We start from the raw sequence: 27,249 nt of genomic DNA, 5'->3' as shown, positions 1-27,249 counted from the left end.
GATCTGATTTTGTTTTGCGGTTATCGGAGGGGAGACAAAAAAGTTGTGAGGTTTTTTTGCGATTCTGAAAATATACAACTATGGAGATATATCCTTTTGATACCCGAGTGACAAAATATCTAAAGTGAGTATCATGATTATTTTTGAATTAGTGGTAATTCAAAATAAACCTAATTGTAAATAAACCTGGTAAACCTACAATAAAACCGAAATATCTAAAGCGAGTATCATAATTATTTTGAATTAATGGTAATTCAAAATAAACCTAAATTGCCTACAGCTGTGGTAATTCAAAAATAAACCTAATTGTAAATAAACCTAATAAACCTAAAATAATACCAAAATATCTAAAGTGAGTATCATGATTATTTTTGAATTAATGATAATTTGAAATGAACCTAAATTGCCTACAGCTGTGGTAATTCAAAAATAAACCTAATTGTAAATAAACCTAATAAACCTAAAATAAAACCAAAATATCTAAAGTGAGTATCATTATTATTTTTGAATTAATGACAATTCGAAATGAACCTAAATTGCCTACAGCAGTGGTAATTAAAAATAAACCTAAATTCCCTACAGCTGTGGTAATTCAAAATAAACCTAATTGTAAATAAACCTAATAAACCTAAAATAAAACCAAAACATCTAAAGTGGGTATCATGATTATTTTTGAATTAATGATAATTCAGAATAAACCTAAATTGTCTACAACTGTGGTATTTCAAAATGAACCTAAATTCCCTACAGTTGTGGTAATTCAAAATAAACCTAAAATAAAACCAAAATATTTAAAGTGAGAATCATGATTATTTTTGAATTAATGGTAATTCAAAATAAACCTAAATTGACTACAGCTGTTTATGTATAGCTATTTTGAAGGGAGTGTCATTATGATTGTTGTCACAATATTATAAATGGTAGTATAAGGTAAAATTACAGGCTCTACCTGAAGGGAGTGCCATTACTATATTCAGATTAAAATGGTATTTGGTAGCTAATAAATCTACATTTGTAAATTTGAAGGTTTATAGCTACATTTACAGCTACTTGAAACGAGAGTCACTATTTTTTTCGTAAGTGCATAAGCATTGTATCTGATGCAAATGTGTTCGCAAATGTAGACTTACCCTATAATATCATATGTGGCATTATAAGGTGAGACATTTGAGAACTTACGGCATTTACATCTACATTCGCAGCTAACTGAAATTAGGTAGGGTATGTGTAACATGGTATGTGTTACTATTGGCCCAAGTTAACTAACGAATTCAATAAATTGAAAGACCTTAAGAATGATATGGATTGAAAATTACGGAGGAAAGAAGTCTCCTGCCTTTTTTCTTTCACTTGAATATTTGTTTGTAAATTCTGTTTGTTTTTGGGTTTCACTTATTTATTGATATATAGGCTATTCTAGAATTTCTTCGCAATATTTTTATATTAAAAGGGAAAATTTTAATTATATTTGGTTTTCAGTAAAGTGCAATTGATGTTTCAGTCTTTGCAAGACATCGGGGGTGTCAGCCCTACTCCCGTTTGTGGTAGTTCACTTGATTATTTGTTTGTAAATTCTCTTCGTTTTGAGGTTTTACTTATTTTATAAAATTAAAAAAATTAAGTTATCACCAGTGTTTTTACGAAGGAGGTCTTGAAGTCTCTTTGAGCTATACTTTTCAGGGACATATGTAAAAATAGTTCCTTGGGCTTCGGCTATTTTACTGTTTACATCTTCACAGTGTCCACCATACTAACTAACAATACTACCTATGCAAGTGCAGCTATCCACTTGATACTTTTTGTTACATATCCTCACCTTTTCACTATAGTTTTCTTAACACTAATTTTCAAATCTATTCTTGTACCCAGAACTATCAAAAGCTCCGGAATTTAACTCATTTCATGATTATTTTATCTAGTATATTCGAATCATCTCTGCGTCCACTATTAGGGACTTTCAGAATCGTACAGTCTGCTTCACAATTTCACATCTGGCAGAAATTTTGAATGTATTTCTAAATGTAACATTATCAGCTTCGTGATGGCTGTCAAACAAATTAGTTTAAAAACACATCTTGCAGTGTTAGTGCAACTACTACGCACCTTCCGGTTGACCTATGTTATGTACACTAGCTCATTCGTTAAGTTAATTTATAAGGTTTTCTGGAGGCTCTTTGATTGGGGCTTATTCAATGAGAAACTGTGAATTCTAGTTTTATTTCTAACACACTACAAAGACAGGTTCTTCACCAAAGCCTAATTTTTCAGCTAAATCATCTGTCTGATGATTCAGACAAGTTTCAGTAAACAATGTAAGTGTGAAGAAATGTACATATTATTAAGCTAATGAACAAATATTCATAATTTTCTAACATGTGTTGAAGATAACATCGTAAGAAATATAAGGTGATCAATTTTCATTTCTATATTCCAAGTGCAAATAAAAGCTTCATAAAAATGACATGATTCACTGTGATATACGACGTGATTCATTCATGAAGGTAGAAGGCTTGAACATCATAGAAGAACGCATGAATCGGGTTTGTCTAGTATATGTTTCATATATGACGTAGTGATAAAATGTTAATTAAATCAATTTCAATGCTAGGTATTTTTGTTTTTTTTAAGTACATTAATAAAAACCACTAAATGCAGAAGTACTTTCATGTATTTTATGGATATTCTCATGCAATACTCTTGGACTCTTTCAATTTTTTTCAAGAAACTGATGAAGTAATCCTCACCTTTACAAAGAAGTTAGCACTAGACTTGCAGGAAGACAAGGGAATCCATCCAAAGATAAATATGGGCTGTAAGAGAAAACACTCAGAAATCAAAGACCCTGGTGACCATACTTTAGTTGGAGCAGGATCAGCACCAGCACTATTCAGTGACAGTTATGAGGCCAAGATCGAAAGAGACAAGTGTGACTATTCTAGAAGGATAACCTTCGAGGAGGCCATATCTGGTCGAGCGGCCAGAAGAGTTCGCGTTTACGCTGATGGTATCTATGATTTGTTCCATCCAGGGCATGCTAAGCAACTTCTTCAAGTCAAAAATGCTTTTCCTAATGCATACCTTATAGTTGGAATATGTAACGATGACCTAACACATTCAAAAAAAGGTTTAACCGTGATGAATGAAGAAGAGAGATACGAAGCAGTGAGGCACTGTCGATATGTAGATGAGATTGTTAAAGATGCCCCCTGGGTGTTAGATGAAGAATACCTTGGAAAACACAAGATAGACTTTGTCGCTCATGATGAGCTTCCATACACAACTGGAAGTGGTCATGATGTTTATGGGCATATCAAAGCCATGGGAATGTTTATTGCTACTGAAAGGACAGATGGTGTGTCCACCTCAGATTTAATAGCACGTGTCGTGAAAAATTATGATGAATATGTACGTAGAAATTTACGGCGAGGATTGGCTAGGAAAGAAATGAATGTTTCTTTTTTAAGTGCCAAGAAATTTGAAATTCAAGAGAAAGTGAAAGAGTTAAAAGTGAAAGGAAAGACTGTTATTGATCGCATAGACGAAACAAGACTTGACTTTATAGAAAAATGGGAAAATAGATCAAAAGAGTTGATTCTAAGCTTTTTGAAACTTTTCGGAAGGGAAGGTCGACTGGTAAAGCCTTTGAGCACTATTTTGAACGAGGGTAAAGAATTGATAAGGAATTCACTCAGTCCGACTGGAAGCCCAGGAGGCTCTGACCAGGATGATGAAATCGAGACAGAAACTCCGCCTCCAAAGCGACGTCGCAAAGATTTTTGACGGTAATGCCTGAGTTTTGTCATGAGGAAGATGGTCAAGTCATAAAAACTGTGAATGGAAAATTTTAGTTGGCGGTGAAAGAGCTTGTTTTAATATGTATTTTCTTTAATCAATAATGTAATAGTTGAATCATTTCTTTCTTGTCAAATTTCATATTCTTTTGCTAATCATCAGTTGGAAATGTTAGAATTATAATCATTCTAAATATTAAAAGAAAATGCAATGCGTATATGTCGTTAGTTTACATTTATATATATTATGGTACTGCTCGAGTGATAGAAGAAGAACGATAGAGAGGGTTAGCTGCTAGAGCAGAAGGATAATTTAAGGATCCGGAAAATTAAACAAAGAACTGATAGAGCTATTTCTTTCCCTTTGGTGAGCATTAGTGGTGTCCCTAAGAGGCTAGGACCCCTTTATGCTACTCTTCGTCATCTTTCGATATTTTATCCATACCAGAAAATGCAACTTTTCTCAAAAATTGAACTTTATTGCACTGGCCCCTTCATGTTTGTCTTCAGACAAGAATCTCGTTATATATCACACATATGAAACACCGACTTTTCTTTAGCTGCCTTGTGGTTTAGTAGCTGCAATTTTATGAAGGACAACCATGGCCCGTAGCAACCAAAATTAAAAACTGTTTTTAAAAAAAGGTAATGAAAAGAGATCAAGTTAACATTCCTTATATTCAAAGAAGTCTATCATTAGGTAGAAATGCTTAATTAATCGTCTGCGAAAAAACTCATACCCAGTCCAATTTTCGAACGATATTTCATTCGTGGCTTGATTTTTCGTCTTTCCTTTTCTTCTTTTTGTTTAGGTAACCTGAAAAGGCTTGTTTTTTCCTTTTGAACTCAGGAAGGGCTTGGTTGCCAAGCTTTTGCCGAAATACCTGCTTCATATTTTTCTTTTATTCACTGGCTGAACAAAATATTTGTTTGATTTAGGTTTCTTTGTATTCATTATTTGCTCTTTGTTATTTTTATCTTTTGTTATAAATTCTCAATGTGGTCTACGGAAGTATTTAAGACAGAGGTTACATTAACAAATTTCTGTCACCTCTAATACTTAGTGTGCATTTGATTGGCCAAATATGTGCCACATATGTGATTTTGTGCATGATATAGGTCATTTTAGTTGACAGAAAAAGTATTTAACAAAATGGCTGGGAGGTCTTTATAATAAGCCTGTCATTCTTGTGTCACATCCAAACAGTAGAATTGGGGCTATCCTGAAATGTTCCAAAAATAGGCCAAAATTTGTTTTGTTTCCGATCGGATGGCAATTTATGGATCATGTATGCTGGTCCAACCGAGCCTAAGAGAAAAAAATCTATATATATATATATATATAAGAATAATACCTTATATAAAATGATTTACAGAATAATCCCTTTAATAAGGTCAAACGAGCCTAATAGGAAAGGATTATCTTAAAAAAATGATTGGCTTTAAGATCGTAAAAAATCTTGAAACCCAACATGGGCTAGACATTGTTACTCTTTGATTGACATCAAACTTTCAGGATAAGTACAATGGATCAAGGGGAAGTCACTGAGGACGCTAAATTTTGGATACAGAATACTGTTATATCGATTCTTAGGATAGCTGGAGTTTACCTACCTCCCTGAAAATACTTCCTCGCCCCTTGGAAAATACCCACCGAAATTTATCCCCGGGGAAAATATCCATGTGAAAAATACCCCCCCCCACAGGAAAGTAGCCCTCGCGGAAAATAAACCCTCTCCTGGAAAATACCCACCCCGGAAAACACCTCCCCAATAAAATTTCCCTGGGTAATTCCCACCACATTTCCCCTTGATCGGATGTTAATTTGGAGAATGTCCTACTCACCTGTTTAAGTCGAAGGCAATCCTATAGCATTGTCTATAGTAAAGAGCCAAAAGGGTTCAACGTATATAAATTATTTGTTTGTTTATTTTTTTTTCCGAGGCACTTCAATGCAAGAGGTGGTCGTATAAACTGCGGAAGGGGCTCATTCGATTTGAAATTAAAATTTTTATTGCCCCTTTAATATTAAAAAGGGATTGAGGACAACAAGCCGCCCACCACACTTTTTTCCTCAAACGCATTCGATCAAAATTTTGAAATAGCTATTTTATTAACGATAATCCAAAGGTCAAAAAACCATACTTTCTGTCTTGGCAACCCCCTATTCTAGCCCCTGAGGTAACGGCTGTAAGCTATACAAGAGTGATTAAATAAACTTTGGAGGGGACTGATTCAATAGGAAATTGAAAGTTCCAGTACTATTTTTTAAGATTTAGCCTGTTTTTCAACCAATTATTATCCAATGAGTTGTTACCAAAAACAGCATCTTAAAAAGTTCTTAATCTAGTTCAACGGTTCTTGTGTTTTAGCCACCATTTTTTGAAGACTTTAGACAGGAATTCAATGTTAGCATAAAGAGTAAGTTTTGAAGATTGTGTTGCCCTCACATACAGAATAATTTCTGGTTGTTTTTGCAAGTTTTAATATTGCTCGTTACTTTTAGTTGAAACAGTTGTTTTTTAATTAAATTTTTGATCATTTTTCAAATAATGCCCTGGCTTAACCAAGAGATGATGTGGGCTACCAGCCCAATTAACACACGATTTATTGTTGTTAAAGTGTTTGTACCAATAATTCATAAATTGGTTGGTAACTTTTGGACAAGATTTGAATGTTTAGTCAAAATTTTCGATGAACAGTAGTATTGTGAACGGTAGGATGGGGTAGCCCCCCTCACATACAGAATAATTTCTATTTATTTGCAATCACTCATTACTTTTATTTTAAACAGCTATTTTCTTATGGAATTTCTGATCGTTTTTCAAATAATGCCCTGGCTTAACCAATAGATGATGTGGGCTACCAGCCCAATAAACACACGATTTATTGTTGTAAAGTGTTTGTACCAATAATTTGTAGGTTGGTTGGTAACTTTTGGACAAGATTTTATTGTTTAATCAAAATTTTCGATGAACAGTAGTATTGTTGAAAAAGTTCTTTATGATAATTTTACTAAAGAAATTTGAGTGGACAGAGACGAATATTCTTGCGCACGTGGATGGAAGTTCGGCATGATTTGGTCTATTTGAATTAAAATGGAATAGTTGTGGGCATTAAGTCATGGCTAATTTTAGAAAAAGCCAAAACAGATAATTCAATTGACTGAGAAGAAAAACCTGGCATTAATTACCCCCCTTCATTGCCGACGTTACCATCTCCCACTTATGCTACACCTCTCATGGCACTCCACAATGCCGAACTAGAGTCAATCTGTTGAAGGGTCTCCCCGGCTCAGCACGCTGGGCTGAATTAAAATGGAATAGTTGTGGGCATTAAGTCATGGCTAATTTTAGAAAAAGCCAAAACAGATAATTCAATTGAGTGAGAAGAAAAACCTGGCATTAATTACCCCCCTTCATTGCCGACTTTACCATCTCCCACTTATGCTACACCTCTCATGGCACTCCACAATGCCGAACTAGAGTCAATCTGTTGAAGGGTCTCCCTGGCTCAGCACGCTGGGCTGAATTAAAATGGAATAGTTGTGGGCATCAAGTCGTGGAATAATTGTAGAAAAAGTCTTTTACGTGGCTAAAGCCATTACGACCTCCACAACAGTGTGCTGTGATGTGTAAACACATCTGATAGGCATGTTTAAATACATTTAAACATTCTGCATAGGGAAAGAGAAAAATTACCAAGGAAAATTGGCAAAAACAAAGCTCCTGGTAGTACTTGATGCGCGTTGTATTTGGATCAAGTAAGTTAAATCTAGCAGAAAGGTAAATGTCCACATTAACAACTTGTCAATTTTGCCACGGGAGGAGGTGGGGGAATTTTACGGGGGATAAAAACCGGATTCTTAGTATGAAAAACCAAAATTTTTTTGTGCTCATCTGCTTTAAAATTTCAGACTATAAAGAAATCTCGATTAAAATTTCAGGATAAGGGGAACCTCAATTGGGAAATAAGTCTTGCTGTGTTGATTCTTGACATCCTTTTATTATTATTATTTTTATTATTGTTTTTTTATTTTTTACTTTTTTTCATTTTCTTTTTATTTAAGAAGTCTTTGTAATAAATCAACTCAGAATCAGTTTACTAAAGCAAACAATTACAATAGAAAATAATACAACTAGGCTATTATATTATTAAATAAAAAATACAAAAAAACAAGTTTTTTCAACTGAACGTAAGGAGCGACATTAAAACTTAAAACTTAATTCCGCATATGAAAGGGGTTGTCCCCTCCTCCACGCCCCGCTCTTTACGCTAAAGTTTGACTCTTTTTAAACAGCTCTACTTTTCAAAGCAATGAAAAGCTTTAGCGTAAAGAGCGGGGTATTGAGGAGGGGACAACCCCTTTCATATACGGAATAATTTCTGTTCGGCTTAAGTTTTAATGTCACTCCTTACTTTCAGTTGAAAACACTTGTTTATTTTATTTATTCAATTTCTGAACGTTTTTAAACTAATGCATGTTTTGATTTTGGCTCACCACACATGAATAATTAAAACAGAACTTGCATATTAATTTTTTGCTAAGTGGCTTTCTCATTGTTTTGATTGGACGGTTTTGATAAAAAAAGGGGGATTGGGAGGAGGCCTAGTTTCCCTCCAATTTTTGGTAACTTAAAAAGGCAGATAGAACTTCTCATTTTTTTCTACGAACTTTTTTATTAGTAATAAATATACGTAACTTACGAATTAACTTACGTAAGGAGCTTCAATATTTGTATATTTTTATTACGTATGAGAGGGGGCTCGGCCCCTCGTCAATACCTCTCTTTTTACGCTAAAGCTTGAATTTTGTACCATTTCTTTAAGCATGACCGGAATCACAAAGGCCATAGAATAGATAGTTGAAATTATTAAAAATACTTTAGACTCAAGAGCAAGGTATCGAGGAGAAGACGAATGTCCTCATACACGCAATAATTTCTGTTCTTTTTAAGTTTTATGCTACCCCTAACTTCCAATTGAAAAATTTTTTCTTTTATTTATTTTCTCACTGTTTTTGAAATAATGCTAGAAAATCCTGCGGCCTTTTCATAGAAATTCTCTTCCCTCATGATAAATTCCTCCATGGAAAGATCCCCCCATGTAACCCCCACGTAAAATACAAAACTTCACATTTTTGTAGATAGGAACTTGAAATTTTTGTAGATAGGAACTTCTACATTAGAGTTCCCTGATACGTTGAATCTGAATGGTATGATTTTCGTTAAGATTCTATTACTTTTGGGGGGTGTTTCCTCCTATTTTCTAAAATGAGACAAATTTCCTCAGGCTTGTAACTTTTTATGGGTTAGACAAAACTTAATAAAACTTATATATTTAAAATCAGCATAAAAATAGAATTCTTTTGATGTTTTTTAGAGTTCTGTTTTTTAGAGTTTCGGTTGCTATTGAGCCAGGTCACTCCTTACTACAGTTTGTTACCACAAAGTGTTTGAAAAGTGGCCGATCTATTTTCAATATCATCAATATACAGAGTTGTAAAAGAAGGTACTAGGGTGGCTTTCAACTCCTTAGGAGGCTGACAAATTTGCATGTCTTAAACCCATTTGAATTGCATTCCCTCTTTTTTATAAGTAAACAAAATTACAGCAGAATTTATATTAAAGATTTCTGTACAAAATTATTGCTATTCAAGAATTTTTACTGAATATTCTAACTTTCTCCAAAATTTAAATAGCAAGCCAAAATATTAATTTTGAAGCAGAAAACAAAGGGAAAATTTCCAAAATATTTGTTTATTAATCAACAAGAAAAAAGAATGTCAACTAAAACGGATCCAAATTAATTAAAAAAAATTGATTGTTATGGTGATTTTCTTCCTTTTTATTGACATCCTTTATATTTTGACAATTAAAAACTATAGCTTTAAATGAAATATAAATGGCGATCAAGGTTGTATAAGTTTTGGAAGGAGGGACGGGGACAGGTATCACAATTCTCATTTGTAAATACTGATTAGCTTGCGCTACTATTTTTTGGTGATATTGCTGTTAAAGTTTGGACAATGAGGAGAAGCTGATAAAATAAACATGGTTTTCAGTAAAATGCGAACTATTCTCTGGCTATTGAAGTCTCTTCGAGGGTAATTTTTTTTCGTTTTAAGCATGACTTCATTATTGATGTTAAATTCTTTTTGTTTTGGCACTTTTTGTAATTTTTGATTGCCAAATTGTTATATGGCTTGGTTTCTGATAATTTTTTTTTGGTTTTGGTGCTGTTCTTGAATTTTTTTTTTTGAAAACATCGTCTTAGAAAATCTTTTTTTTTCATTAATTATATTTGGATCTCTGAAAACAGAAAAAAAAAACTTTGATCGATCGTCTTCATTAAAAAAAAGATAAGCGGTCAAGCTTCTTCTGCTTATAGCTCGACGACTATTTAAAAATTAGACCAAGTCTAATTATCATTTATTTTTGGACTAAAGATCGTGATCTGGATCTTATTTTATTTAATGTTCATTTCAGGTACTTTCAATTTTAAAGCATCCTGGAGTCAAAGTTGTTGGATTACATTGCCATCTAGGTAGCACAATAAAATCAATAGATATATTTAAAGATGCTGCTATTATTCTGAATAAACTCGGAACAAAGGTAAATATCAATTAGTTTTCATATACTACTACTTGTGGTAATAAGCTGTTTAAACTACATATTTTAATTTGCAGAGAAGAAATGAAAAAAACAATAACGAAAAATCGCAGATTTGATGCGAGAAGGTGTCAACTCCTTTACCATATCTAATAACAAATGAGCTTATATCAATTTGCTGCTGTTGAACTTCTATTATTGTTTCGGAATAATTAGTAAAATCCAAATAAACAATCCGTTTCTTAACTCAATTCATTTTTAATAATTAACTGTTTAATTGATTCCCGAGCGTATTTTTTAGATTGCCAAGGAATTTCATCACATGTGGAATAACATTTCCCTCTCAAAAGTTGGTAAAAAGTTGTCCAAAATCTGTAAAATTGCTGCGGTTTCTTGTAAAACGCAGTATTTCAAAATTAAGGGCATACAAGCTTTTTAGTGTAAATCAAAGAGTATAGGGAAATAATCAGGAGCTGGTCCTTTGCTATTTTGAAATAGCAATGTAGAAAAAATAATGCTTCACGAGTCTTTTCTTTCAATTTTTCTGTGCAATAACGTTTTTAGAAAAGAAATAAAAGTGAAATAAAGCGACAAAGTATTTAAGCAAATACAATCAAGCAAAGGAAAAAAAAAGAAGTAGTACAACAGAGCTCTCACCATCAAATATCACTCAGACAAGTCATGAACTTGGCATAACTTGCTAAATAAGAAACTTAAGGGTATGTTGCTCTGTTGAGTCTTTGTTGATGAAACGAGTTTTCGAAAAGAGCCTGTAAAGTAAGTGACACAACCTTTTTGGTGGGTTGAAATTTTGAGGAATTTTAAGATTTAAGATTTGACACATAGAAAATTTCTTTTGAACCCTAACACAATTCCCTAAAAATAAAGTCAAGTGTTAGATATATTTGTTCTCAATTATATACCTTAATTAAAAGAATTATTTATTTTTATAGAACAATCTAAAATATATCAAAATACAAAATTAATCATCGGCACATCTGTCTTGCATCAGATACAAAATAATGACCACATTTTGGTAATAGACAATGGAGTGTCTGGTATTAGACAAGATTTGTGTTAATAGACCACAGGACTGGTGGATAGGGTAACAATATTTGAACCTGTGACCTAAGAAAAACAAATGCCAGCAGTATACTTCATATTTTGAATTTGGCACTTGAGCTTACACTTTCTATGTCGACACGGACCTAACAACGGACCATTCTTTCTTTCGTCTAAAAAAAAACAAAAAAACAACCTGATGTCAACATTTTACAAACTAAGTGGAAGCTGTGGTAATGACAACATTTGTGATAATAGAACAATTTAATATAGATTAAAATACAAAAATTACTGATTGGCACATCTGTCTTGGATAAAATACAAAAATAATGACGACAATTGGTAATAGATGATGGAGTACGTGGTATTAGGTGAGAGATGTGGTAATAGACCACAGAATTGGTGGATAGGGTAACAATATTTGAACCTATGGCCTAAGAAAAATAAATACCATCAGTATACTTCATATTTTGGATTTGACACTTGAACTTACACTTTCTATGTCGACACGAACCTATGTCGACATTATATCAACATTTTAAAAATTAAGTGAAAGCTGTGGCAATGACATCATTTATGGTAATAGAACAATTCAATACAGATTAAAATACGAAAATTAATCACTATCACATCTGTCTTGGATAAAATACAAAAATAATGACGACAAGAAATGAAAAAAAAAAAAGTTAAGATCGTCCAGAGCCATTGCTGGTGTCTAGGGTGTCAAATAGACGTTTCCGTTGCTCTTATTTTTTTTTATTTTTATTTTATTTTTTTTTTTACAGAGACAAGCAGCAAGCTTGTCACCTAACTCCTGACTTAAGGCCGAGATTTTTTAGTAATCTTGACTCTACCCTCTTTTGGCAAGTTTATCTACTTAATTTTGTCGAGTTAAATGCATTAGGCTAATAAGGTCTTCATGTAAAAATGGGCTACTTCTTAAGTGATTTTATGGCCCTGTTTCTTTAAAAGTAAATTTTGTGACTTTATTTCCTAGTCCAAAGTGTCTTGTATTTGTTTGTTAACGTTTTGACTTCAGCAGAACTTTAGTTATGCATGTACTGAGGTTCAGGCCTTAGTGAGGTCATTATTAAATTTTCAAGGGGGCTTCGGCCAAAACGTGGAAAAATTAGTTGTTAATAGCTCAATTTCTAAGTTTTCCTCAGACACTCCGTAGATGGAACTTGGTGAGAATTATCATCTGGCCATACGAGTCAACGAGTAAAAAAAAAGAGATTAAGGTGTGTCCTTCAGTCGGTTGCAGCAGGAGCAAAATTAAAAATAAGCGAAAATTGGCCAAAAATAAGCATAAGACGTTTAAAGTTGTCGCTTCTTAGCAAATCATCCTACTGTTGATTTTTTTTTGTGCAATTATTTTTTTACTTTTCTATAACAAGGAAAATCACATCAGATTTTTCGAATTGGTAAAATAGAAATATACTTGGCATATATTTTTTCAAAATTAGTGGGTTTGGGCTGCAGTGGCCGAAAAATTAAAAACAAGCCAAAAATAAGCAAGAAACATATGCTGTGAATTTTTTTGCTTTTTAGGTCAAATTTGTTTTTGAATTTTTTTTTATGACAGTGAAAATACAACCAGATTTTTTGAATTGGTTCAGAAGAAATATAAGGGCCAGTATACATTGTATACAAAAATAAGTTTTTTTTTTGTTATTAGTATACATTGAGAATTCGACATTAATGAAAAAGACTTCCATATCGCCTCAGTGGGTTTGGGCTGCAACGGGCCTAAAATTAAAAACCAGCAAAAATTAGTCAAAAATAAGCAAAAAACATATGGTGTCAAACAGTTTAAGCAGATATGGCTTCTATTTAAAGATGTAATTGTGTTTGGGAATCCTCATACTGTTAATGTTTTACTTTTATGAATGAAAACCTTACTGAGTCACCTTCTCAGTGGGGGCCCTCTTCAGGCCACTCAGCGTGTCCGCAGTAGCGGATAGGAGAACATCCTCGAGATAAATAGGGTACCTCCCCTAAAGGGAGGGGCGGGCCAAGGGGACCTAGCACATGTGGGTCCATAAATTAAAACCGGGGTACTCTTGCTCAGGGGCCATAGATACAGGTGGAGGAGGAAGAAGGCCCTTCTGATGCACAGTAGGCAGGTCTCACCGGTGTGTGGACATGCCCCGTTATTTGCAAGCCTTCTTCCAGTGATGAGTTAAATTTTATGGTACTATAGGATACCATCGTGGGAGGATCCTCTCCAGGAGGGAAACTGCGAAATAGGGCAGAAGATCCAGATTTAGACAACGGCCTCTATGTTAGGTAGGTCTGTTGGATTCCAGCCCAACAGTAAGGAACTGGCGTCCTTGCACCTAGCCGAGCCAAAGAAATCGATTGGACGTTGGGCAAGTAAGCTATCCCTGTAAAACAAGGACTGATAATGAAACTTCAACGACAAGCATCGGACCCCAGCCTCTAAATCTGATGATGAGCCATGCGAGCCCCATGACCAAATTTTTGAATGCGAACAAACCGTTTAAGATCAGCCTATAGAATGTTAGAACCATGTCAGCACTGTCAAAAACAAAACAAGTCTTTTGCGAATACGAAAAGTTTGGCCTTGACATAGTCACCATTTCGGAACCAAGACGGAAAGGCTGCGTCGAGAAGAAAATCAGTGGTGACCATACGCTGTTTAAAGTCTTGTGCAGAGAAAAAACTGAAAGTCGCTTTGCCGGAGTAGTAGCAATATTAGGTTCAAAAGCGACAAAAGCCTTCTGCGCATAGAAAACCATCAGTCAAAGAATACTGTATGCAAAATCTGTTTCTAACCACGCCAAATTGTCGTTGATCGTGTGCTAGGCACCCAAAATGATGCTGTTTACACCCTTAAAGATGATTTCTACGACAACCTCAAGTTTGGGATCGATTCAATCCACTCCAGAACGTGACCTGTATCGCAAGCGATCTCATCACAAATTTTGGCCAAGACGTATCCTACTGCCCTGAAGTGATTGGCCACCAAGGACTTGGCACTATAAACTAGAATGGAAATCGACTTGTCAGCTTCGCTTGGGGGAATGATTTGATGATCGGCGCTATGTTTTTTTTTTCAACATAAAGGTATCCACAAATACTCTTGGACATCCCCAGATGGCACGTCAAAAATAAAATTGACCACTTCCTGATCCGCCAGAGATGGCAAACAAGCTTAAAAGATGTTTCAAGTTTCCTAAGTGCCGACGTTGGTTCAGACCACGAACTAGGTGTCCCAACGCTGAAATTGAAGCTGAGGTCTAATAATCGGACACTGAAGACGGAAATACTCAGAAGTTTTGACGTGGACAAACTAAGTGACAAAAGCGTCCGATATTTGCTGGGCATCAAACTGTCCAGTGAATTTGAACCCCTAAATAGCCTACCAGAAGACGCTGAAGAAGCTTGGGAGACGATCTGTAAAAGCTACACAGATACAGCCGAAGAAACCCTCGGGTCCGGAAAGCCGGCTAAGCAACGGTGGATATCTACAAAAACCTGAAATATCATAGAAAATCGCAAGAAACGGAAGTCGAACCCCCTTGGGGAAAATGGTCACTCAGAGGTGACCAAGAGCTTGGCCTATAAAGCAGCTGATAGAAATGTAAAGAAAATATGCCAGATCTTACAGACGGCAATACTTGAGCGAAAGGCCAAACAAGCCGAAGAAGAAGCGAGCCGTGGAGACACACGAGTATCCAAGTATCAAGTATCCAAGAATGACCGGTGAAACATGAAAATGAAAGGCTAGTGACAGATACAGAAGAACAAAACGAACGATGCGCGACTTATTTCAAAGCCCTACTTAATTTCCAAACGCCAGCGGTCCCGCCGTATATACCAGACAAACCTCTCTTCAGTCTTCTCATCGGTGATGAAAAGCCAGCAGCCGAAGAGTTATTCTCAGCAGCTGAAGACCTTAAGAACGGGGAGGCCCCTGATAGAGACTGCATTTCGGCTGAAATGATTAAGTTCAGCCTGCGTCGAGCCCTGGTAATCTGGCTATCATTCTTTTCGCTCCTTTGGCAGACCGAAAAGTTCCCTAAATACTGGAGAACAGGGATCTTAGTCAGAGTCTTCAAAAAAGGAGACGCGAAAGAATGCGGTAACTATAGATGAATCAATCTTCTCTCGATCCCTGCAAAGCTCTTCACGACGATAATATTAGGAAGACTCCAAGCTGTTTTTGATCGTCACTCACATGAAGAACAGCATGGATTTCGGCCAAAAAGATCTTATGCCGATCTTATTTAGAGTACGCACAATGCTTGAGGAATGTAACGAATGGAGACATTGAAGTATATACTCTTCTTGGACTTTGGAAAGGTTTGAGTAGATTGTCAAACCTTGTGAAGAGTTTTGTGGTTTTACGGCATTCTCGGGAAGATAATCTGTCAAATAGTTGCGATGTACGAAGAGACCGAATGTTCGATGTTAAAACATCGAACGACAACACACGCTGCTTCAAGCTGATGTCTGGCGTCAAGCAAGGCTGTGTTCCGTCACCTCTCCTCTTTATCTTTGTTTTAGACTACATCTTTAAAGGGACAAGTGGGCATGGAATCTGATTGCAGGAAAGTTTCTTCAGGACGTCAACTTTGCTGACGATGTTGGGATCCTAGAAGCCGACAACCAGAAGCTTCAGGAATTTTTGAACAAACTCGCAGAGAAAACTGAGCACTTCAGACTCCACATCAGCGCCCCAAGGACAAAAGCTATGTGAATCAGTAGATAACCCATCGGAATCCGAACGGGTGAGAGACTTGAAGTGCTTAGGGAGTACATTCACTTCCTGTGGTGACTCTGAAAAAGAATTGCACACAAGGATAGGCTTGGCCAACGCATCATTTCAGAGACTTTTACCTGTCTGGAAATCTACCGTTTACTCGCTGAAGTTGAAAATCAGGCTGTTCCAGAGCAATATACTGTCTGTCCTTAGTTACGTTATGGAATACTTTAAGCTACCTGGGGAACTGGAGAAACGCCTTACCACCTTTGAGAATAACTGTCTTCTCCGAATCCTTGGTATCAGTTGGTAAGGCCGTGTCAACAATGGCAAGGTCAGTACCCACACAGGCCAGCCAGATATCGCAACTGTTGTAAGAAAACGTAGATGGTGACACCTTGGATACATCCTCCGCATGCCAGATCACAGACTTCCAAAAATGCTCCTCCATTGGCAACCGGAAGGCATCGGTCGCCGAGGAAGACCAAAGAACACGCTCTGTAGGACATATGAACGTGTCAGAAGAGCCCTCCGGACAATTCTCATTCCAGAGTGGGAACACATATACAAAGTGGCTCACATGAGTGAAGATTGCAGGCTACTTACCGAGGCCCTAAGTGCATCCGGAGGCACTGGAGGAACTAAGGTCTAAGGTAAGGAATGAAAACTGTTTTCAAATTTAAGGAATTCCTATGTAAACTTGTTTTTATAGTTTGGCACGTAACACGAACGAAAATGTGGCAACGCCATAAAAACTCCATAGTTTTGAAACAACTTAAAGCAACAGTCTTAGAAGATTACACTTTTGAGACATGAATATACCTAAGACAGATTCAAGGGGCTGCAAATTTCTTGTTTAAACATCCCTGAAACTTTTGATTATGAATGGCAGCCTTTTGACAAAACGTAGCTTTAAAGGAATATAGAGGGCTACCAATGCAAGACTCATATATAAAACATCGTCTTTATTTAGCTTCGCCAGGATGGTTTTCCTAATCTGGAGTATCTGAACCTTGGAGGAGGTCTTGGAATCGACTACACAGGGGAAGATGTTTTACCCCAGCCATCTGATATGATCAGTGCTATTCGACAGGAAGTCTCACCTGAATTCAAAATAATAGTTGAACCAGGTCGCTCCATTGTTGGAAACGCAGGTCAGTACAGCGAATATAAATATTAATATAAAGTAGATCATAAAAAGAAATTCTAAATGCTAATTCAGTAGAAGCAGATAGATAGATAGATAAATATATGTATTTTTAAGCCAAATGTACAACCATGAACACAGTACAATAACATAAACAAAAGACACAAATAGTTTGATCAGTGATCATCATAAGAAACTTAAATAAAACACTGCATTAACCTAATACTAGTACTTATTACTTGAAAAAAACAGTCATTGAAAAGGACATTTAACACTCGAAAAAATGCATAAATAAAATATAACATTTACTTTATACTGATATTTTTTTTACATATTTTATACTTTTTTTTTATTTAACAAAATTTCAAAATACCTTGCTACTCTACAAATAAACTGATGCGACGTACCAGACACCTGGAAGTATCAACTCATTATTTTCAAGTTTCCCTTCCCTTATCGTAGAGAGCCCCTGGCACCAGCTTAAGCAATGCGTTAAATAATTGTCTTTATCTCTACAAAGAGGGCAAGTATATCTGTCTCCATTGGAGCATCTTTCTTTAGAATATATTTTAAATCTTGCACTAATTGGCAGGCAGTCCGTCCTGAGCTGCATCTTCAACGTCAAATATCTAGCTGGTAATTTCAGCTTAAAGTAGAACTCCTCTCCACAAACCACCTTAACATCCTTATAAAGCTTTAATGTTTCTGATTTTATTATCTCCTCACTCGATTTTTAATCATTTGATTCTCTAGTACTATCTTAATCTCATTCTCCCAATTTGTATTTATATCCACTGGTCCTCTACCTTCATTCCAAACATAGGAAAACCCTGTTTTGTCTAAATTTTTTTTATTTTTATTGGCCATGATCTTTTTTTCCCCTGCGTGATAAAATCTTCATAAGCTGCCTTAAGCAACCTGTCCCTCGGTAGCTGGACGACTCTCAACCAAAATTTAATCATTGAGACTAGTCTGTAATTTATTAATGGCCATATACCTAGAGTGTGATTTAAAAACTGGGAATGAGTTGTTCTATGCAGCCCGAACAATCTCTTAAAGTACTCTAATTGAATACTTTCTAGCTGAGCCAATTTCTCATGCCCCCAAACCTCTGCTCCTTAATGTAAGATGGGCATTATTCTTGATAAAAAGACCCTTTATTTATTTTATTTATTTTTTATTACGAATAGCGGTAAGTATCAATGCTTGTCGCAACATGTTTATGTAACGACAAATTTTTTATTCCCATTATATTATTCTGGAAAAGTGTAAGCGGTTTAACGTGTCCTTTATGTGTGAATTCCATCTTCATTACTTAGAAAAATATATCTAAGATGCTTAATTTTATCCACAAATTGTATCTCCTCCCCCTTAAACCTAAATTTACCTTCACATTTATCAGTCCTATTGTTAAATATAACCACTTTTGATTTCTGAACATTCACCTGAAGGCATTTCATCGTTAGAAAATCTTCTGTTAAATCCGATAGCTTCTGTTAAAGTTATGTGCCGAATTCGCCACTGGAGCAGCGTCATCTGCAAACAACAGAACTGAGAAGTTTTTAATACTTAATCCCACTGTTGGAGCCCATTTTTTTGCTAAAAATTCAACAATGTCATTAATAAAAAGACCAAAAGTCGAAGTGACATGGCACCTCCCTGATTTATTCCTTTCTTAACTTTAGTAGGCCTCGAAAGACCCGACTCACGTACTCTTACTATTGTACTAGTTTTAAATACGTATTTACAACCAAACGAATAAAACAAGACGGTAGCCCCACATCATCTAGGCATTTTTTAAGCAAAATTAACTTATCAAACACTTTCTTTAAGTCCAAAAATGCAACATATAACTTAATTGTTCCTGATCCATACTTTTCAATTAATCCACTTAAAATAGACACTCTATCCGTAGTACTAAAATAATCCTTTTCTAAAACCCGGGGCCTTTTCTAAAACCTCCCTGTTCTTCTTTCACAACTCCAAAACCCTCTTGCCAATCATTTTACCGGCTATCTAAAATTTTCTGTAAAATTTTGCTAAATATAGGAGCTAAGGCTATCAGTCTATAACTCTCATGATCCATGGGACTCATACCTTTAAGTATAGGTACCAATATAGATGTCCTCCTTGTAGAAGTCCAAACTCAATTACTAATAATTCTATTAAATATGTAAACTAACACAGGCAATATCAAACTACGTGACCTCTTTATCAAACTTGCTGGTATTCTATCTGTTCTTGGTCCATATCTTCCTTTCATATTCCTGACAACTTTCCTAATTTCTTTTGACAAAACTTCTCTTACCAAATCATAGTCCTTTTCTCTCATAGGGAACAACACAAAATCGCTCCAATTTTCATTACTTAATTCTACACACTCCCTTTCTGTACTTTCTAAATAACTTGACCAAGTATCGGCTGGTGGGATATCTGATCGGGCCTTTCTTTTGTTATCGTTTAATTTCATTTTTGACCAGAAATATTTTGTATTACCCAAATTAAAAGCTCTACTCAAGCTCCTTCAGTTCTTTTATAAGCTTCTACCACTTTTTTCTTTATATCAAACTTTTTGTATTCTCTTCTTTTTTCTTTGAATCTCAACAATAATTTGTGATTTTCCTCAGATGAAGAGTAATTTCTAACTGCCTCTAGTAAATCTTCTAAATAATTTTTCATCACTTTACACTCATTGTCAAAGAAATTTACATTTATTTTCTTATTTAACCATTCAGACTTTTGAGCACAATTATAATTAACTGAACCCAATTCGCTTAGAGTTATATCAACATCCATTGGTGATTTGTATATAATTTCAAACCTTTCAATTGCCTCGGATCTTAAAAGCTCATTTTCAAACAACTTTAGCTCCTCACCACTCCACTAGGTCTTTAAAGGCTTCTTATAATAATATTTTTTTCGAAATCATCATTACTCTTCTTCACTACGTTTGTTTTTCCCACGATTCCATTTATAAGGATTAGTTTAACCTCCACTGGAAAATGATTCGGCCCTATGATACTTAGAACCTCGACGCACACTGTGTTTTCACAAGCTCCATTCCAACCAATATATAGTCAATTATGCTTGGATTTTTCCCTGATAGACAGGTAATCTCATCCACCTCTGCATCCTTACAGAATTTTCATTTCCAACCACAAGAGCACAATCAGAGCATAGCTCTAGATTCCTCTTACCCCAACAATTAACCTTTCTTTTCAAGTCCTTGTTACTTCTAGATGTCTTACAAATATTATGTATCAAATCTGGCGTTCCTATAAAAGAAACTTCGTTCATTTCGTTACACAGCCCAATATAAGTGTTAAAACCCCACACAACTAAAAAATAAGCATTTTCATTTGGACTACGTAAATGTCGTATCTCTTCCTCAAGCAGATCCCATGTCAATTCGTTACTATATGAACTATTCTCAGGAGCTATATATAGCTCCAAGCATCATCAATCTTTTGCCCTTTTTAAGAGGAATTTGAACCCATGCAATGTTTTCTGAATTGCTAGGAATACGTAAATAATTTTGTAAACAACCCTGCTTAATAAACAATAAAATACTGCCATAATATCTCATATTTCCAGCCGCTTTTCTAGTAACTTTTTCTACTGAATGACCTCTGAATATATAACCAATAGAGAAAGCGGGAGAGTCAAATTAAACTGTAAGTATTGGGTCTACTTTTCAAAAGAACAAGGAGACAAGGCATTCTCTGTAATTATGATTTTTATAAAAGTAGTGTCAGTTAAAATCAAAACTAAATCAATCAATCAATCAATTTAAAAACATAATCGGCTACTTAGGTTCGACTCAAAAGCATAGCTTGTGTCAGCCAAAAAACAAAACAAAGATGAGTAATAAAATTAAAAAACAACCAAATATGAAGACAGAGCAAGTAAATACCAAAAAAGGTGAAAATAAAGACGGTAATGTAAACAAGAGCTAAGAGTTCATATGGCACTTGTGACGAGGTCGGAAGGGCCAAGAGCTCATATGGCGTGAGCTCTAGGAAAATTTTAAGAATCCTTCAGCCCCCCATATGGTCGAATCAGGGAAAACGACTTTATCAAGTCAATTTGTGCAGCCCCCTGATGCACCTACCAATTTTTATCGTCCTAGCACGTCCAGAAGCACTAAACTCGCCAAAACACTGAATACCATACTTCGAACTCCCCCAAAGAGAGTGGATCCAGTCCGGTTACGTCAATCACGAATCTACAACATTTATAAGCGTTTTCCAAGATTTTTGGTTTCCCCCTCCAACTTCTCCCAATCTGAACAGATCTGGTCGGTATTTGAAATAAGAGCTCTGAGACATGAATCTCATGTCTTATTCGTGCTTATTCTTCCCACCAAGTTTAATCCTGATCTCTCCGCTTTCAGCGTTTTCCAAGATTTCCAGAACCCCCCAACCCCCCCCCCCCCAACGACACTGGATCCGGTCGAGATTCAAAATAAGAGATCTGAGTTACGAGGTCCTTCTAAATAAAAAATTTCATAAAGATCCGATAATTTCTTCGTAAGTTAAAAATACCTCTTTTTTATGTTTTAGAAGTAACCCTTCCCCCCGAACTCCCCCAAAGAGAGCGGATCTTTTCCAGTTATGTAATCAAGTATCTAGGACTTGTACTTATTTTTTCCCCCCAAGTTTCATCCCAATCCCTCCACTCTAAGCGTTTTCCATAATTTTAGGTCCCCCCGACTCCTCCTATTTTCACCGGATCCAGTCGGGATTTAAAATAAGAGCTCTGAGACAAGATTTCCTTCCAAACATAAAATTTCATTAAGATCTGATTACTCCTTCGTAAGTTAAAAATACCTCCTTTTTTCTAATTTTTCAGAATTAACCCTCCCCCAATTCCCCCAAAGAGAGCAGATCCGTTCCGGTTATGTCAAGCACGCATCTAGGACTTGTGATTATTTTCCCCACCAAGTTTCATCCCGATCCCTCGGCTCTAAGCGTTTTCCAAGATTTTAGACTCCCCCATAACTACCCAATGTCACGGGATGCGTTCGGGATTTAAAATAAGAGATTTGAGACACTATTATCCTTCAAAACATCAAATTTCAATAAGATCTGGTCGCTCCTTCATAAGTTAAAAATACCTTATTTTTCAGAATTAACCCTCCCCCCAACTCCCCCAAAGAGAGCGGATCCGTTCCGGTTATGTCAGTTACGTATCTAGGACTTGTGCTTATTTTTGCCACCAAGTTTCATCCCGATCCCTCCACTCTAAGCATTTTCCAAGATTTTAGGTTCCCCACCCAAACTCCCCACCAATGTCACCTGATCCAGTCGGGATTTAAAATAAGAGCTCTGAGACACGATATCCTTCCCAACATAAAATTTCATTAAGATCCAATCACCGTTCGTAAGTTAAAAATACCTCCTTTTTTCTAATTTTTCCGATTTACCCCCCCCCCCAGATGGTCGAATCGGGGAAACGAAAATTCCTAATGTAATCCGGTCTGGTTCCTGATACGCCTGCCATTTTTCATCGTCCTAGCTTACCTGGAAGTGCCAAAAGTAGCAAAACCGGGACAGACACACCGACATACAGACCGACAGAATTTGTGATCGCTGTATGTCACTTAATTAATACCAAGTGCCATAAAAACGAAAGGGAAAAAATACAATTAATAGATCATAGAGACACTTAATCAAAATACAATTGAAAATTAATGTGGAAGGAAAATTTCAATACACTGTACGGATTTATATTTTAAGCGATTAGAAGCTCTCAAGAAGCTCTATTAAACTTAGTTCAATTCAATTTTCATTAAAAAAAATAAAAATCAAAATAAAGAGGAAATTGTAAGAACGAAAGAAGACAACACAGTGAGTAAATGATAGAGACCCAAATAATGTGAAATAGATTTGAAAAATATTACGGGAAGAAAATGTCAAATGTTCTAAGAATTTTTATTTTAAGGGACGAGAAGCTCTCTTGATTTTCCAAAGTTTCGGGAAAGGAATTTTAAAGCATAATAGAAATGAAAATCGGGGATTCGGGAATGAAGCCGGTGTTCTGGCAGGGCGGGAAAACTTGGTTTGAGTGAGAGTGGAGTGGACGTTCAGGATTCACAGAGGAGCAAGGAGTGCAAAAGTGTGAGAGATTATCGGGTAAAAATCTTTGTCAGGCAGTGTGGGCAAGTCTTAGTTTAGCAAGCTTAATCAGATGTGCAACTTCAGTCAATTCAGTAGTTATATATAGATCAGAGGTAGGATACCTTCGAGGAAGCCTGAAAACAGTTTTAACGGTTTTATTCTGTGATATTTTTAATGATTTTAGATTTGACATTCTTGTATTACCCAAAACATTGCAACAATAAAGCAGAATTCATAGCGTAGAAAGTTATTAGCTTTGTAGAAAATAGCTATTTGGCGAGTGAAAATAGAAATGAGATAACTGATGTGTTGCTTGAACATTAGGGCCAGAGTCCAAGTAAAGAAATCAAGCCAAGGAATTTTGTCATCTTTGTATGAGGAAGTTTTGTATTATTAATAAGAAATTAAGGTGCTGTTGGGTTATCTTGCGACTATTCCGGAAGAGAATGAACGAACTTTTAGGGGCATTCCGTACCATGCAATTAACATTGCACTAATTTTGCAATTTTTTTTTAGCATCTTCTTTGTTTTAATTTTCAATGCAGAGGTGTATTCAGCAGCTATAAAAATGTCGGCATCGTCAGCCAAGATTACAAAGTGTATGAGAGGGTCAATATCGCGTAAAGATCATTCATGAACAGCAAGAATGGAAGTCTATAATACACTTCAGCAACTCGACTTTTAGAGTTATGTTAAGGGAGTTAGCTTTGGCTTTCAAACCACAAGGCTACTTTCTACCGTTGTTTGAAAAGAAACTGATGAGACCGCGAAAATATAACTGCCTGGTGATTTTATTTTATTAGATTTAGGGCCGTATCCCTCCAGAATACCTATTAGTTGTCAATCAAGATGTACTAGGGAATGGTTTTTGGCTTTTCCATTAAATTGTAATTACAGCTATTATGTTTGACAAAGGCATGCCTCAGAATAAGTCAATATAGTGGAAACAACTTACATCAACAGTTGTCAGAAATTAACGAGGATTGATGGAAAAATACAAACTTGTGTCCTATTTATGCCTATTGGTGATATCGGTCTGATCTTATGAGGATGGGCTCTTTAATTCTTGTCTCTAGGATGTCTAACCGAGTCAGTGCTCAAATATAAGCCAAAATTGACTATAAGAGAGAGTAACTGTCCGACTTGTTAATTTTGGGAGTCCATACCCATTTGGGCTTGTATTAGAGGAAAAGAGCCCCAAATTCTTCTCTCCACGACTTATACCAGAGTTAGCTGCCAGGTTTTGACCTAACATGGTGTAAAGTAGAAATTGATTTTATATTTTGGCTTTTGGAGATTTTTTCCTTATCTAGCATACCTGAGGGAGCAAGCCCCAAGAATATTGTCATCAGGACATTAGCGAGAAGAATTTTTGGGTTTTAACAAGAATTGCTGTAAAGTAAGAGCTATTGTCCTTTTTTTATTCTTAGAGGGATAAGATATTGTTCTTTTGAGGTGGCCTGTTAAATTCTTGTTACTATGGCATTTTGTAAAATGGGAAGATCTTGACCAAAAGTGGTGAGATGCAGGAGTAAATTTCATAGTTGTTAATTTTTGGAGATTTTTAATATGTTGACCTCTGTTGGGGAATATACTGCTGCATTCTTATCATCGCTGCATCTACACAGACGAGCATCGAAATCTTAGACATATAGGGTGGGAACAAGCCAAATAATCAAATGGGAAATGTAGACAAATAGGAATCTTATGAGGATGGAGATGTCTATACTTCGTTGTAATAAGGCCGAGAGAACACATTACAAGATATAAATGAACCTTAATGATAAGTAATTGCTAGTGTCTAAGTAAAGTCCTATCACTGTGAGGGATCAAAGAATGGTTTGGATCTCCGTATTCAGAACTTCAACTAGAATTAATTATCGTGTTCCAAAAATACTTGGCAGGGAGCTAATGCTCACTAAGCATATTCAAGGTATAAGCACAATTAATATTAAAGCTCTATTAGAGAATATAAGGTTAAAGTACAGTTAAAGCCCTTTAAGGGAATGAGATCCATAAATTATAGTTATCAGAAATCAAACGAGTAAACCAAATCAGTAAACCATCAGTTAATCAAAACTCTAAAAAACGGAACTTTAATACCAATAATTCCATCACAAGAATCGCATTTTTATGGTGATTTTAAATAAATAGGTTTCATCGAGTTTAGTTCTTTCTATCAAAAGTTATGAGCCTGAGAAAATTAGTCTTATTTTGGAAAATAGAGAGAAACACCATCACGAGTCATTTAATCTTAACAAAAATCACACCATCAAATTCAGCGTATCAGAGAACCATACTGTAAAGTTTCAAGCTCCTATCTAAAAAATGAGGAATTTTGTATTTTTTGCCAGAAGACAGATCACGGATGCGTGTTTATTTATTTTTTTTCCCAAGGTTGATCATATCGACCGAATATTCCTACAATGTCGGAAAAGGACTTATTTAACGGAAATTAAAAGCTGTAGTGCCCTTTTTAAGTGACCTAAAAATTGGAGGGCACCTAGACCCCTTCCCACGCTCATTTTTTCCCAAAGTCACCGGATCAAAATTCTGAGATAGCCATTTTGTTCAATATAGTCAAAAACCTATTATTTATGTCTTTTGGGACTACTTGATCCCCCACAGTCCCCGGGAAGGGGCTGCAAGTTACAAACTTTGACGACTATTAACATATAGAAAGGGTTATTGGGAAGTGTATATACGTTTTCAGGTAGACTTTTCGTGTTGAGGGGGGGGGGAGGTAGGTTGAGGGAGGGGGTTATGTGGAAGGATCTTTCTATGGAGTAATTTATCATGAGGGAAGATAATTTCCATCATGATTTTCTGCATGAAAATCATGCAGAAAATGCATGATTTTCTAGCATTATTTAAAAAAAATAGATGGAAGTAAGGAGCAGCATTAAAACCCAAGAAGAGCAGAAATTATTACGTAAATAAGGGGGTTCGTCTCCTCCACGAGACGTCACTTATTTTTGGTAATTTCAACTAGTTATTCAACGGCTTTTGTGATTCAGGGGTCATTCTTAAAGAATCAGAACAAAATTCCTGCTTTTCAAACAGTTCGTGGTAACGAGCTGTAGTAAGGAGCGACCCGGATCAATAGTAGCCGAAACTCTAAAAAACGGAATTTTAATACCAAATATATAAGTTTCATTAGGTTTAGTTTTACCCATCAAAAGTTACGAGCCTGAGAAAATTTGCCTTATTTTAGAAAATAGGAAGAAACACCCCCCAAAAGTCATTGAATCTTAACAAAAATCACACCATCAAATTCAGCGTTTCAGAAAACCCTACTGTAGAAGTTTCAAGCTCCTATCTACAAAGTATTTTTTCACAGTATTAATTTTTTTTTGCTAGAAGAGAGATCACAGATGCGTGTTTATTTTATTTTTTTTATTTTTCTTCGAAGAGGCGGTCTTATCGACCTAGTAGCCCTAGAAAGTCGCAAGAGAGCTCATTCTAACGGAAATGAAACGTTCTAGCGCCCTTTTTGAGTGACCGAAAAATTGGAGGGCACCTAGGCCTTCTCCCACGCCCATTTTTCCCGAAGTAACCGGATTAAAATTTTGAGATAGCAGTTTTTTCAGCATAGTCGGAAAACTTAATATTTATGTCTTTTGGGATAAATTAAGCCCCCACAGTCTCCCGGGGAGGGTCTGCAAGTTACAAATTTTGACCATTGTTTACATATAGTAAGGGTTATTGGGGTGTGTACAGAACAGACGTTTTTAGGGGGAATTTTCTCATGCTGAGAGGGGGGACTCGGGAAAGGGCGTTAAGTGGGAGG

General features: G+C 35.8%; 2 protein-coding genes across 2 annotated transcripts in view; both read left to right on the top strand.

Moving 5' to 3' along the window:
* Nucleotides 1-27,249, top strand: part of LOC136036443 (uncharacterized) — an 89,204-nt gene that overhangs the window by 32,526 nt on the left and 29,429 nt on the right. The window contains exons 4-5 of the mRNA XM_065718685.1: nucleotides 10,280-10,405; nucleotides 17,167-17,347. Coding sequence (XP_065574757.1) covers nucleotides 10,280-10,405; nucleotides 17,167-17,347 — 307 coding nt within the window. The remainder of the gene's footprint in view (nucleotides 1-10,279; nucleotides 10,406-17,166; nucleotides 17,348-27,249) is intronic.
* On the top strand, nucleotides 2,776-4,769 carry LOC136036444 (choline-phosphate cytidylyltransferase A-like). The gene has a single exon (XM_065718686.1). It carries the CDS (start codon nucleotides 2,806-2,808, stop codon nucleotides 3,778-3,780), a length of 975 nt encoding a protein of 324 aa, XP_065574758.1. The 5' UTR covers nucleotides 2,776-2,805; the 3' UTR covers nucleotides 3,781-4,769.

The sequence above is a fragment of the Artemia franciscana genome, chromosome 15 (assembly GCF_032884065.1).
Source record: "Artemia franciscana chromosome 15, ASM3288406v1, whole genome shotgun sequence".
Classification (NCBI taxonomy): domain Eukaryota; kingdom Metazoa; phylum Arthropoda; class Branchiopoda; order Anostraca; family Artemiidae; genus Artemia; species Artemia franciscana.
Note: the sequence above shows the minus strand (reverse complement) of the source record. Positions and strands in the feature narration are given on the sequence as shown.